The 14,446-nt window shown below is 47.0% G+C and overlaps 1 protein-coding gene across 1 annotated transcript; it reads left to right on the plus strand.

Annotated features, from left to right (window-relative positions):
• The first annotated feature begins 545 nt into the window (after positions 1-545).
• LOC143216656 (cilia- and flagella-associated protein 43) lies at positions 546-13,190 on the plus strand. Its single transcript, XM_076439927.1, has 14 exons — positions 546-679; positions 1,617-2,066; positions 2,134-2,503; positions 4,225-4,594; positions 4,662-4,924; positions 5,800-6,090; positions 7,291-7,568; positions 7,630-7,873; positions 8,710-9,107; positions 9,176-9,637; positions 10,395-10,579; positions 10,806-11,422; positions 12,218-12,637; positions 12,695-13,190. The coding sequence occupies exons 1-14, from the start codon at positions 654-656 to the stop codon at positions 13,103-13,105; spliced, it is 4,785 nt and encodes a 1,594-aa protein (XP_076296042.1). The 5' UTR covers positions 546-653; the 3' UTR covers positions 13,106-13,190.
• The last annotated feature ends 1,256 nt before the right edge of the window (positions 13,191-14,446 follow it).

Raw genomic sequence — 14,446 nt, forward strand, 5'->3', positions numbered from 1 at the left:
TCTCGAACGACACCGAACCGTCGAGCAAGCAAACGCTGGCCACAGTTTCGCTGTTCCCCTCGGACGCGTCTTCGGCATATTAATCGAGTAGCGGTCCTCGGCCTATATCCGGGTTTCCTTTTCACCCGGTCACCCGCTACCGCCACGGAATGAAACACCAGGCGCGGCGGTTCCACTTTCGTCGAATAACGCGCGCGATTTTCGTTTTCGACGGACGGAGAGTGGCCGGATCGCGTCCTCGCGCGTCGTCGGGACGGTTCTGTTTCGTAGATTTAGTTGATTGCATTCCGAGTCGCGTCGTTCACGGCCAACAGTGGAAATTCCGCGCGAGGATATCGCGGGGAGTGTTGGCCCATTGCTATGCGCTGCGCGAGGTTCGCGATAACGGTCTCACGATTCATCGAACCCTCCTACGATCGCAGTGATCCGCTGACCTACTGGGCCCCTTTGTTCAAATTCTCGCGGCGATATCTCGTTTCGATCAGTCACGAACATCGACCACGACCCGCGACGAAAGCGAAACGGTCAAACGGAGCCGTATCGCGTTTTCGGTGGTCGTCACGGACTCGCACGATCGATTTAGGCCCGTATCCGAGCAACCCGTCCGCGAAGAACGCGACGCCTTCCAGTCGAATAGGATCGTGCGGAAAGGGATGCGGTTCGCCAACGTCGAGACACCGTATGTATGAGATGTCGTTAATACTAGACCTACTGACACTTGTCGGATCATGTAGGATGATTTTATACCCTCGATTTGGTTGAAATTGAACTAAGGAAGGTGCCGTAAAATTGACCTTGATCTTGAATTTTAAGGTTAACAGGTCAACAATGTCTTTTTAATTGCATCGTATTTTACTCGTCACGGTTGAGTCGCGACCCATGGTTCCTTTTGCACTTTTCACCCTCGCAGCGAGTAAAATACGATGCAATTAAACGAAATTGTTGACCTTTTGACCTTAATATACGTACATATAAGTTCTTTACACCTTGTACAGGTTTTGCACTCCAAATTCGCCCTTTTATAAATCAAATTCAACCTTATGCTAATGAATTTTATCTAAAGCAACTTTTCCAGTCTTTCTTCAACACTAATTGTTTCTCTCACGTGTGCGGTTTCTTTTTTGTAATTTTATTTAGACGGCAGTACAAATAATTTGAATTGTTAACCCCTAGCAGTCGAATGATGAGTATGAAGCGTTACTAAAATTGCTGTACCATTGTTTATATTATTAAATATATCGGTATCTAATCAATTACTAGACATTTACGTATTGCGCGAAGTATTATATCAATTTCATATCCATAGAATTAAAAAAATCTTAGGGAACGGAAATATTCTAGGTCGGAAGAGATGTTTAATTTTCGAGTTAAACCAGCTCCGGGTGCAAAGTGTTAAAACGAAGAAATATTGTAAAAATTACAATTGGTCGAAATTACAAAACAAAAAAATACTAAAAGTTGTTGTTATTAAAAGATACATTTTGTATTAAAATTTCTAATTCTATAAAGTTGGAAAACATATTGTAAAAATTTCATCCGAACGAAGGAGAAGTTTCGTTCCGGGACGGAACAACTGAGATTCACGTGGTCCCTCACGTTTTCCGCGTTTTCCGCAGATGGACGAAGTTTGCGAAAGCCCAAGACTTCGCGTTCGTCGGAAGGGACGCCCTCGCCACGGTCTCGGGGGTGCACGCGCGTTTCTACGACCTAAAGACGGGAGAGACGCGAATCGAAAGATTCGAGGGCCGCGAGAGAGGAGACGGTGCATGCTGCGTGGCCGGGCTCTCAGTAGCGCCGATCTTCTCCCTGGTCGAGAGGAAGTCCAATCCCAGGATCACGATATTCGCGTACCCGTCGATGCGGAAGGTAGCAAGATGCGCCAACAGTCAGGAAGCGAACGGCTACGCGTGTTGCGCGTTCGCTGGCACCGAGTACCTGTTAGGTCAGACCATCTTTCCCGATTTCCGGACGATCCTCTGGCAGTGGAGAACCGGAGAACAACTCACCACGACCGATCCCGCGACCATTACACTGAATCCCGCCGGCGATCTACGCGCTACCTTCTCGTAAGTGCTCGATCGAGCATCTCGATCACGACCGCAATCGATTCTCCATTTTTCCGTGTCTCGGCAGATGCTCGCCGGACTCGCCTCTGCTGGTGGCGAGGAAACTCGCGACTAAGGACTCGGCGCTGATGGTTTTCCGAGTTTTAAGCTGCTCGAAGATCGTGCGATTGTTTCCTATCGAGATAAGCGGTATCTCAAATCGCGAGCCATCAGTTTCCCTCTCGTGGACTTCCGAGGGAACGTTGCTTCTCTGCGATCGACTGGGAAACGTTGAGGCGATCGAGATTGATGAGGACGAGGCTCGCAGCGTTGGAACGGTCGTGCCATCGGTCGGCCAACCGTCGAGGAATCCCGTGCTGGTGGCTCATCGGGATGGAGCGATGCTCGTCGTCGCGTCGCCCGTGGGGGGATCGAATCGCCTAGACGTCCGCGCCACGGTATTGAATAGACGTAAATCCTTATCCCAATAAAAACATTCTGTACACAGGAGCCAAGTTCCTATGGCCGTAAAAAGTTGTGAGATCAAACAAAATACGGCCAAGTTCGTTAGCTTAGAAAAATAAAAATAAAAATTAGTTAAAAAGAACGCTATTTAGTCAGTCAGTCAGTCAGCCAGTCAGTCAGTGACAAATTTAGCGATTTTTATCTCGGAACCTACTAATGTTGGAAGAATAATGTTTTTTCAATATTGAGACATGATAGCATTTAACAAGTGTACGAAATTACATCTCTCCATCTGCCTCCAGTGTCGAGTTATAAGCCTCTAAAAAACGGCTAAGTTGTTTCGCGTAAAAGGAGGTAGTGCAAGAACTTGGCTGGTGCACTACCGTGCACCTAGGATTTCAGGTGTATGCAACGCGTATACACGTGTAGCAAACGAATCCGAATCTCAAACATGTTTAGAATCCGTGTATAGTGTACACTGTACAGTGTGTAAAAAAATGTTTTGTCGTGACTATCCTGGATCGTTTTTACATCTTCCGATCGGTGGAGATCTGTTAAAAAAACGTCCCGCAAAATTGACCTTCAGGTCAAATTCTTTTTCTTGCATCTTTCAAAGGAATCATGGGTCGAAACTCAACAGTTTCGTCAGAAATGAACTAAGTAATTGTCACTTGTGAGATGAATTTTATTCGTACCCCTACCAGTTCCATATTTGAAACTTATATGCGTGTATCAGACAAGTCGGTGCGATAATGTGAACAGACCGTCGGAACGTTACTGAAACACCTTCTGTTTCCAGTATTCTCTCAATAAACATAAACACTTCTATTATGTATATCTTCCCGGATTACCTCTTCTCTTCCCAGATAATTTATGCCTCGGATTTCCTTACACGCGTATGCTGTAAAGGATATGGTTTACAGAGAGAGATCGGGACAACAATTAAGAAATTATCCAGGAATTAAGAGCCCGTATAGATGATGCATTCCACCGGTTGCAAAATATTCCAGCCATTCACCAAAGAATACGTGACAGTACAAAATCGAGACTTACAAGTTTGCTTACGAAATAATGGTGGTCACATAGAAGTTGGTATGCAAGCTCGATTATTACGAAACATCAAACAAGATGGATCCGTTCTCTGGCAAGATCTCTGGAAGATAAACATTTTTGAAAATTCAACAGGTAAAATTCACGAATATTTACGTCATATTATTCAATAACTATTTTCAAGATAATAGTTGAGTTTCCACCCATGGTTCCTTTGACAACTTTAACCCTTGTGATGAGTGGAACAGGATGCAAGGAAAAAAATTTGCTCAATTTTGCGGGACGTTTGTTTCACAGATCTCCACCGATCGAAAGATGTAGAAGCCAGTTATGATAGTCACGACAAAACATTTTTTTACACCCTCGTCTTCCCTCGCATAGTGTTACTAGCTCGGGGGTATGGAGGCTCAGAAAACGTAAAGGTACTACGTTCTTTGACGGTTCATTTTCGAGGATTTTCCTAAACGCAGTTCTCTGTATAACACCTTATACTCGAGGAAGTGGAACTCAAAAATGTGTTCAATACTTTAAAAAGAAAATATATAGAACGTTTTCCCGTTATCTGTGGCCACTCAAACTTTGCACAGATTTGGTTTCAATTCATTGGAACAACCTTGGCGGGTGCCGTAAAAGGAATTCGCCATAGCTGTTACTTCTCTTGAAGTTTTTCAGAAGGCGGACAAACGCGACCGATCGAAACGAGCATTGGCGACCGATCTGGACGATATCGCTGCCGTCCTATCCCAACAGGGCGGAGAGTCATTCGAGCGACGACAGGATCGTCCTTTTCGGGGAGGGTGGCGAAATGTTATCGATCGTAGGCGGATCGCGCGATCGCTCGCCACGACTCGACATATTGTCCAGAGACGACGACGTCGGCGAGGTGGCAGCGATCGCGCCTCTGCGAGGCCTTTCGCAGTACTTCGCAGCCCTGTCTAACCATCCAAAGTGCCGACTGTCCGTGCTGGACGCGACAACCGGGATGGTGGTCTCTCCGAGGAACCGTTCTCCGTTGTTGAATCATCACGGCGAAGGTTCGCGTCGATGGACGAACAGGAAGAGAAACGGGAGCGAACAAAGAACGCGACGTTTCGGTTTCAGTGACACGCTTGGCCTCGCATTCCTCGTCGCCCATTCTGGCGACGTGTAGCGTCGATGGAAACTGCCTGGTGCTCGACGTCTCGACGCCTTCCGCCCCAAAGATCGCGCGCTGCGCTCACCTGCAGAAGGACCCGTTGGACCGACTCAAGTTCTCGGAGGAAGGAGCCTTGCTCGGAGTCGGATCTTCTCGCCTGGGTCGGGTGTTTGTTCTAGAGGCGACGACCGCCGGGGAGGTCGTAGCCGCGTTCAACGTCGGTCGTCAGGTACTAACGTTTAGTACCTGATATACCTGATTATAGTTATAGTGGAGCGGCGAGCATCGATGATAGCGGCGCGATGAAAAGAAACCAACATTCATGACAACATTTTGACACATACTAATGAAAAAGTACACATGTATTTTCTTCGTTTTTCCTTTTTTTTTCACCGCACAGCTCACCTCGCTGCTCCACTATAATAAACCCATACTAACCCACACTCGGTTAAACCTTCTCTTATTCATGCTTTGGGGCCAATCAGTTGAATTTATCTACGAATCAATTTTAAATAATATAAGTTCAAACCATAGACATATAGAGATAGACTGCGCCTTTTATGGGCGAGTTGAAGCCCACAATGGCGGCGCGCGGTACAAAGAGTGAGAGGGAGAGCATTAGCCGGGGTCCATAGCGCTCTCTTTCTATATGATGTGTCGACACATCAATTAGAAAGAGAGCGCTATGGACCCCGGCTAATGCTCTCTCTCTCTCGCACGCCGCCATTGTGGGCTTCAGCGCTTCGTTCAGGCCACGCAGTCTATCTCTATATGTCTATGGTTCAAACATCGTACTCAAAACCCGTTCTTAGTGTGGGTTACACAGTTTCATGGATAACAAAAATCGAAAACCGATTCGGGTTACGGCTACGATCCCTGTTTTAAAGCTTTCCGACTATAACCCGCTCTTACCGGGTTAACCGGGTTACAATGAGGCATCTAGTAACCGGTTACCGAAGCTACGCGTGTTACAGCTGGTTATTAAGAACCGAATACCCATTTTCTATAAAAATATGCATTCGCATAAACATCCGCAGTCTACTGATCAAGTAGGAAAGCGATACTCCGCGCGTCGATTAATCTTGATCGAACGTTCTCCGGCAGATGGTCGACTTTTTGATTTACCGCACGAACTCGCGCGTCGAGGCGAAAGTGCTGGTCCTCGTGGCAGCGAACGAAACGCGTCCTCTGGCCGGTGGCGCGATCGCGGTGTTTTCCTGCCAGCTGAACGGCGAATTTCGCGAGACAGCGACAGCTGATCGCGCGATTACGGTGCCGTTTCTCTACGAGAGCGTGTACGGCATCGGCAGATCACATCCCGGCGGCGCGAGCTCGGGCGAGGCAGTGCTCGCGATCCCGTACCTCTCGAAGCAGTTGCATCGAATCGAATTCGAGGTAAGAGCAGGGATTGAAAACAGTTATGATATCGGTTTCGGTCCTCGAAACAGTTATGAAGGACCGATATTCTGAATAACTGTTATGAAGGCCCGAAATTTTGGTTGATATCGGTTTCGATTACGGTCCTTCGTACATGGATATCGGTCCTAGCATAACGGTCTAGGACCGTTATTTCTCGGTCCTATATCGGTCCTCATATCGGTTCTAAGTTCGAAGTTTCAAGTTATAGCAATCAGGGCTTGAAACGGGTCCGAAAATAACTACCAACATTAAAAACGGTTATATTTTGGTCATAATTCAAAGTTGTTTTATTATAACAATAAATGTATACGTTATTGACTATTTTTGAAGTGAAACTTCATTTGGCAGGGTGTAGGCCTAATTCGCGTCACGGAATTCGCCGAGCTAGTCTTAAATAAAAAATGGCTGTATCTCGAGAACGGTGCGTCCTACCGCAAAAATAACGAAATTTTCGAAAGGCTCAACCCCGAAGCATATAGGGTACGCCGAACCACATGACGTACGTAGTCTTTTGAATTTAAAAAAGAAACCACGTGCGGCAAAAGTGAAACTTCTTGCAGTCTAGTAATGTTTAGAAGTAAATTAAGATTGGAAATGGTAAATAATCCTAATGAAGCGACAATAAGATCAGGAGAACTTCGAAAGTTGCTGAGCTTCTCTCTAGGCTCTAGGTTTTCGCTTGCAGAGTGGTGAGTCTTGTGTCCAAGAGGATGTGTTTTGTTTTACCAGAGATCATTCTGATTGGTATCCCCGCAAAAGCGTCACCGATGACGTCGAGTCAACAGTCGCGTCGGCAATCGACAATAAGGTGCCGGTCTCTTTGCCACCGATTACAAAGCATCGGCCGACCCTTAGAAGTCGCTGTGCCTAAAGCATCGGCCGAGCAACAAAGTATTAGAACCGATATGAAGACCGATATAGGACCGAAAAAATATCGGTCTTAGACCGTTATGCTAGGACCGATATTCATGTACGAAGGACCGTAATCGAAACCGATATCAACCAAAATTTCGGGCCTTCATAACAGTTATTCAGAATATCGGTCCTTCATAACTGTTTCGATCAAGCCCGAAATGAAACAGTTTCAAACAGTTATTTCCGGGCCCGTTTCAAGTCCTGGGTAAGAGACTGCGAATGACGATCCGCTTCGATATTCTTCCCCTCGTCGCTTTTCAGTCCGATTTCCAAGAAGCGACGCTGACCGAAGTTGTTCCATCGCTTCACCGAACGAGGAACCACGGGATTGGCCTGCACCGTGGTCGATCACGCGATCGAGCAATCCTGCTCGCATGCGGTTACGACGGATCGATCGTTGCGCGAGATGATGCACGCACGTTGCGAGCTTTCGCGGTGTTCGTCGCTCATCACAGAAGCGAGGGCGGCACCAGGAGCGCCGTGCTCGTCGCCGCCACGATTGTTTCCCTTGGTCGGAACGGGGATCTAGCGGCAAACAGGTACTTTCCAACCGTTCTCTGATCGATCTCGGCGTTCTCTCGCGAAAATTGATTTCGGTAGGATCTTCGAAGCGAACGGTAAACGCGTCCGAGACCTCGGCGATCGTCCCGACTCTCCGCGCGGAAGGAACTCCGGACCCGAAAGCGAGAGCGAAAGCGAAAGTAAAGCAACCACGCAAGAGGAAGAACACGCGAGCGAAACATGGATGGAACGGAGCATTCGTAAACGGATCGCCGTCGAAGAGCGGGAAGCACTTTCAACGCGTCTCTCGATTCTTGACGACTTAAATGGATTGAGAACGCGGGTAAGTGATATTGAAATGAAACAACAATTTTGACCTTGCGATTTGATTTTAAGGATAATGGTACCGAGACGTATAATTTTGAAACACCCTGTAAATTCTGCAAGTTTACCAGAGATTTCCAAGGTTAGAAAACGTTCCTATACCATAATTTCTTTATTTTCCATACATTCTGTCCCAGATAAAGACGTCTTCAAGACCATAAACAGTGTGGTTTTTATATGCCCATAATAAGCATTAAGTATTAGCATTGGTATTATTTGTTCGAGTTAGTATTTTTGCTTCAATTTCAATTTCAACTTCAACTACAATTTCCATTTTTATTGTGATTCTAATTTTTATTATTTTTACTGTGATTTCAATTGCAATTGTTATTTTTATTACACTTTTTCTGTTAATTCCACATGCGTTCTTCTGATAAAGCCATTGGGTTGGCAAGAAAGTAATTTCGTTGTTTCATGGTGAAATAAAGCCCAACTTTCTTTATCCAAGCAATGAATTTTAACGATTAAGATATTCTCCCTTTTGTTCGATGATCTTTTGCCAAAAAGAATAAAACAGAAAATATTTCATTGATTAAAGTTCATTGCCGGAATCAAGAATTTCGGTTTTATTTCATCTTCAAATACCGAAATTACTTTCTTGCCAACCGAATATCTATTGGTTTCACTTTAGACTCGTTTTTGTTGAAATCTATTTTTACTCTTCCCTTCTTTTAATTTGATTAGAGACGTCTGTAAGACTTACCGAATGTCCCCTACGTACGTCTCACTTCTTTAAGACGCGACATTTTTTAATTAAAAAAAAAAATCATTGCTCTGACTCATTTCTGTCGGCAGTTCTTTGATTTTGAGACAAAATTCACCACTTTGTCCTACTGTGGAACGCAGATGAAGGCGTTGCTCGATTCGAACGAGAGCGAGACCCCGGAGGCGAGACTCCCGATCAGCGCGTTCGATCTCGACGCGGTAGCTCGAGAATGTAAACTGGCAGCTGCGAGATCGACCGGGGAGCGAGTGTCGCAGTCGATCGAGTTGAAAATCGAGCGATACGATCGAGCCAGTCGATACTTGCGGGAGAGATTCGTCGAACCTCTGCGTGTTCCGCCGAGCTGCGTGTCGTCCGTTCTAGGAAAATCGAAAGTCACCAACTATCCTCTGGCAGAGATGAGTTCGCAGGACTCGGATCTGCTGGCTTGGTGTCGGTTCTCCGAGGAAACTAGACAAGCCGTGTCGAAGTGAGCTTAGGGCTTAGAGTATCGTGAAGAGATTCGTTCGACCGGATCGCGGGAACATAATGTTTCAGGTTGGAGGCGGAATACGACTCAGAGCCATTCAACGAGGAAAACCAGCCAAACCAGCCGAACCTGTTCGACTCGCGCCACGGATACCTCCAAGTCCGAGAGGCGAGTATCCTCGCTAACGATAGCGAACGCGCCGCTAAAATTCGTTTCAACGAATTGTACGAGGAGATTCGAACGGATAAACGAAGGGAGACAAAGGCGGCTATCGAACGCACCGAGGAAACGCGGCGCTGCGTCGTCAAACTGATGGAAACGTTCGGCGTGGACACTTCCGAGCGGCTTCCGAACGCTTCCCTGTGGTACAATACCGAGGAAACGTCTTCCCTCGACGGCGATCGAGTCGAACCGCGGCTCGAAGCCGAGAACACCGGGAACTCTGAGAACTCTGAGACCGGAGAGGAGAATGATTGCGCGTTTCGCAGATCGGCGCTCGAACGAATGATGGACGGTGTGCTCGAAGTCGGGTAAGGATCTTCCTATGGCAAACCGATCACGTTTTGACGTCACCATCGACGAATTTCTTCTGAATAAAATATGATTAATAAATTTTCGTGAATTATCGAAGAACACAAATATATTCCGATGATAAGAATTAGTGTTACAATTGTGGAATTGTCGCGAACGAATTGAATTTAGAATAGAAAGAATTGAAAGAGGATATTACCTAACTAGGATGCACGGTGTTGACGCACTGGCAATGCCGGGGGTCTCGGAGCAACTTTATCACTGCCTAATAGATTTTACACCGGACTCGCGGAATCTATACGGTTAACTTCTGATTCGAAGGTGAACATTAAGCCCGATCTCACTGGTAGATCACTTTCCGAGTAGGGATTGCAATCCCGCGTCATTAGTCCAGTCAACGAAAAATCGTAGAGGAAAATGGAAGGAACACAATTTTTAATTTTGGGACTTTGTTTGGACTAGTTAGGAGGTAAACATACTAAAAGTCCCCACTCCTAGGAGGTGAACGGGGTGCAAGGGGCACGTAGAAGATCCCTTTTTCGGTTTTCCGCTTATATTTCGGAAACTATGTGCCCCCTGCACTCCGCTCACCTCCTAGGAGTGGGGACTTTTAGTATGTTTACCTCCTAACTAGTCCAAACAAAGTCCCAAAATTAAAAATTGTGTTCCTTCCATTTCCCTCTACGACTTTTCGTTGACTGGACTAATGACGCGGGATTGCAATCCCTAATCGCGATTCGCTCTCGAACATTCCAGATTGGAGGAGAACGCGAAGAGGATCGTCCCGATGCCGGATTGTCTGGTGAATGAAATTGATCCGTCTGGCTACACGAAGGAAGACGTCGAGGCGATCGAAGCGTACGAGAACAAGTTGAGCGCGTTGCGAGCCGATCGTCTCGCGTACAGATCGACGCTGGAAGAGAACATAGATCGCGCTAACGGTTGATGCATACGTAGTTGTACTGTCCAGAGAAAGAGTGTAAACTAGCGGGACGGGAACACAGAAAGAAACCCGACCATTCAGATTGTCTTTGCGTTCCTCTAGCCCCGTTCCCGTCCCGCTAGTTTACACTCTTTCTCTGGACAGTTAATCTTGCGAGCGAACGAGCAAGATAACGAGGAAGGGAGATCAGGATCAGGATCGAAACCGGCTGCGTATTGTTCTAGACGAATTTTGGAGCCGCGCGAGAGCGTTCGACGACCGGCTGAACGAGTTGGCGGTGGAAAAGATTCGAGTCGAGCGATCCGTGCTTTTGGATAGGTTGACCGCGTCCTGGCGAATCTTGTGGCACCGACGAATCGGCCAACGCAGACGCGAGATCCGCTACGCGATCGAGCACGAGCTCTCGCCCGCTGCAAAAAGGGTGCGCACCCTCGCTGCCGAGAGCGAGCTGTTCGAGGCGGGCCTGATCGAACTGAGAAATCGGTACGAGGTGACGCGTAGGCGAGACAAGCTGCTCGAGGAGAAGTTCCGCACGGATTTCCTCGATTCGAAACAACCGATGGCGGCGGAACAGCTGCTCCGGCATTATCGGAAACGGCCGAGAACAGCGTTGGCCGCCGCATGCGGCACATCGGTCGCGTTCCTCCGCGAACTCGCCGAACGCGTCTTGGACGCTACAGCGAACGAGTCGGAGTTGCTGCCGCGAGAATGGATGGCGTATCTGAGAGGCTTGCGCGATTTGGACGCGACTCCGGACGGTGGTCTGCCCTCCAGAGTGGAGGCGGACCAGTGGCGAGAAGCGTGCGCGCTTCGACGTCTCAAAATCGAAGCAGAGATAAAGGTAGACGCGATTTCGCAGTATGCTTCGTTATATTAAGAAAAATATCATAAATAAATGTTAGAATAAACATAAGACATTGAGTACTGATATCACTTTGCACTGGGGGTCCATGAGCACTGGGGTGAAACTTTTTATGTGAGATCTTTTTCACAACTCCTCATAAAATGATGCCATTTGGTAAGAAAATAATTCCTGCAAAAGATGAAGTTGATCGGATAAGGGAAAGGTGTGCCACATTGACGTTGAAGTTGCAAAAAAACATGAAATTTTATAGGAATGGGAATATTTGAAGGAAAGACTTTTGATTATGACCAAACGTTTCTTCTTGTTTGTAACTGAAGATCAATTTGGCGCGACTTCCCCTTATCCGATCAAGTTCATTTTTGCAGGAATTATTTTCTTACCCAATGGCACAATTTTAGGGGGGAAAGTGAAAAAAATTTCACCAGGTATTGCAGAGGTCCACCCTAATGCGTTACACCTTCCCGACGACCGATTGATCTAAAACTTTGGGTATATCATTTTTTCGTGAAATGGAACAGTATTGGGTGGAGTCGTGCTCAACATTTCATGGTCGAAAAATAAGGTCCATTCTAATGAGCACCCCACGTGGACAGTAGTGGACACTTTCGTTTCAGAAGTTCACGTCGCATCGGGGCACTGCCGGGTTAAATAAAAAAAAAAACTGCTGTTCCGTTCACCGTTCGGTTCGTCGTCCGGTACAATGTTCGGCGAAATGTTCTGTACGAAGCTTTATCGAAACCGCTAATGGACAACGAACACGCGTGCACGCAGGTCAGGGGCTGCGCGATCGAGCTGGCGGAAGCGGAACAGAGTCTCGCGTTCCATCGAAGGGCTTGTTCGAATGCGCGCGCGGCTGTCGCGCGTCGCAAGGAAAACGTCCTCCGTCTGGAAAAGGCGATGCTAGAGCTGCTCGAGGACCAGGAGGTTCGTCTGGTTCTAAAAACGGGGCAACTACGAGAGCAACCTCGCGGTTGTTCCGCTTCCGAGTGGGCCGAGGCCGTGCTGATTCCGCGGAGGGAACTCGACGACGTCGCCGAAGCTGTCGCAGCCGCTAGCCAACGAAAACTGGCCGAACTACGTCGAGTGGTGAACCTACAGAGAGCCCGATCTCAGGAGCAATGGCGGCGCGCTTGTTTGCAACTTACGATGGAAGATTTGCGAGCGAGTTTGCTCGACCTGACCATCGTCAAGGTAATCGCCTCGCTTGGTACTTGCGTCCGCCGTTCAACGAGCATTCTCGTTTTACAGGCGAGGAAACTGGACGGCCGAGGATTCGTTTGCGCGAAGAATCTCAGCGAGCTCGCGGAGTGTTCCTCGACCAAACTCTCGATTCGGGAGCTGGAGGATACGGTGAGGGAAGAGAGGAGAAGTTCGCAGCGGATATCGGACGAGGCGGGATCCTGGCGAAGGAGAAACTCGAAACTGAAGCATCGAATCCAGAAGACCGAGGCTGAGACGGATCGCATGGCGGCGGCGATCACCCGAGACCCTCTTCGCGTAAAAACTGCCGGTTTTCGCGAGAGAAAGATGCGCGCGATCGCGAGAAAAGCCAGCCTCGCGCGAGCGGTCCGAAGCAATTTTGAGGAACTGACGACTCTCGAGAATCACCTAGAAATTTCCAAGCTGAGGACTTACCCTACCCTGAGACTGAAAATGTGAGCGCGATAGCCGCTACACTCGGTACGCACGCTGTGTATCCAAGCTTCATCCGTTCGCTCGTCGTTTTATGTATATGTTCTCGATCTTCCTCAGGAATTTTCCTCGGCTAGCATCGCGAATTCCATCGGCTATGGATTTTCCGCGACGCGCGCTCACTTTCCTCTTCCGCGGGACTGGCAACGCCCACAAACTCGCGATAAATATCGCTGCGAGTTATACAAGGTGAAAGATTATCGCCGTTACCGAAGTTTGTTTTCGTGTTTACTCGGGTCCTACACAAGGTCTCGGGTCAACTCACCTCGCCTCGATATCCGCGCATCTCATAGCTGCGCCGAGAGTATAACGACCTTGACACCGGGGAATTACGCGGATCGTTTGCACGCGTCCCGCGTTTCGAGCATCCCGTCTCGACCAATGAGCAACCACGAGACGTGCCTCACAGATCCACGGGGGTTCACGCGACGCGACGCGAAATCGTAAAAATAATCCCCTCCTAGAAGTCGTGCTAGGTTGTGCTAAGATTGTGCTGCAGCGTTGCTTTAAAAAGATAATAAATAAAGAAGTTGTGGTGAGTAATAGTCTTGGACATGTTTTCCAAACAGCATATGTAATCGTTAGATTGCGGATCTTTATGCATTTATAGCAAAATTGTGTATATGGAAGTCGAAGTTGTTGAAAAATTAAAAAATAAAATTGAAGATATCAATATATAATTTGTCCTCTATATTAAGATCATTACGGGGCGAAGTAACCTTCAATTTAGATTTTTATTTCTTGCAATCGGTGTAGAACATTTGTATTTTGCATAAAGATCCGCAGTCTAGTAAACATATTTCTGCTACGCTAGCACAATTCAGATATGTACAGTCGGTGTACAAAGTATTCGTACACATTAAAAAAACGAATTACTTTCTCAAAATTGGACCCCCAACAGCTTGAGTTTCTTTTCAGACGTTAGAAGGATTAGTTTACTAGCTAATGTGTAGATAATTTTTTTTTAAATTGTTGTTGGTCGCAATTGCGAAGGAAATAGTGAAGATCACGATTTTTTAATTTTTTATCTGTACCTGTAATGAAAATTTAGAAGGCGCCTCTTTGGTAGGTCTAACAATAAGTAAGTTATACAGGGTGTCCCACGCAACTGAAACAAGCTGTACCTCCTAAACGGTCGGAAATAGAGGAAAATGTTATAAGAAAAAGTTGAATGGCATCAGATGGTGCATACTACGCAACTAATTTTATGCACTTTTGTGCATCGGTGCATCAGAAATATGCAACTGCACTTTTTTTTAAAAATGGAAACCTACATTTTTGATTGCACCAATCGATGCAGTTTGTTAT

Source organism: Lasioglossum baleicum, chromosome 15 (genome assembly GCF_051020765.1).
Source record: "Lasioglossum baleicum chromosome 15, iyLasBale1, whole genome shotgun sequence".
NCBI classification, from domain to species: Eukaryota; Metazoa; Arthropoda; class Insecta; order Hymenoptera; family Halictidae; genus Lasioglossum; species Lasioglossum baleicum.

Bases quoted from the DNA above. Each gene is read 5' to 3' on its own strand.
- LOC143216656 (XM_076439927.1), top strand. From the start codon at position 654: ATGCGGTTCGCCAACGTCGAGACACC. The intron at 7,569-7,629 runs GTACTTTCCAAC...TGATTTCGGTAG, and splicing joins GGGGATCTAGCGGCAAACAG to GATCTTCGAAGCGAACGGTA. The intron at 7,874-8,709 runs GTAAGTGATATT...TTCTGTCGGCAG, and splicing joins TAAATGGATTGAGAACGCGG to TTCTTTGATTTTGAGACAAA.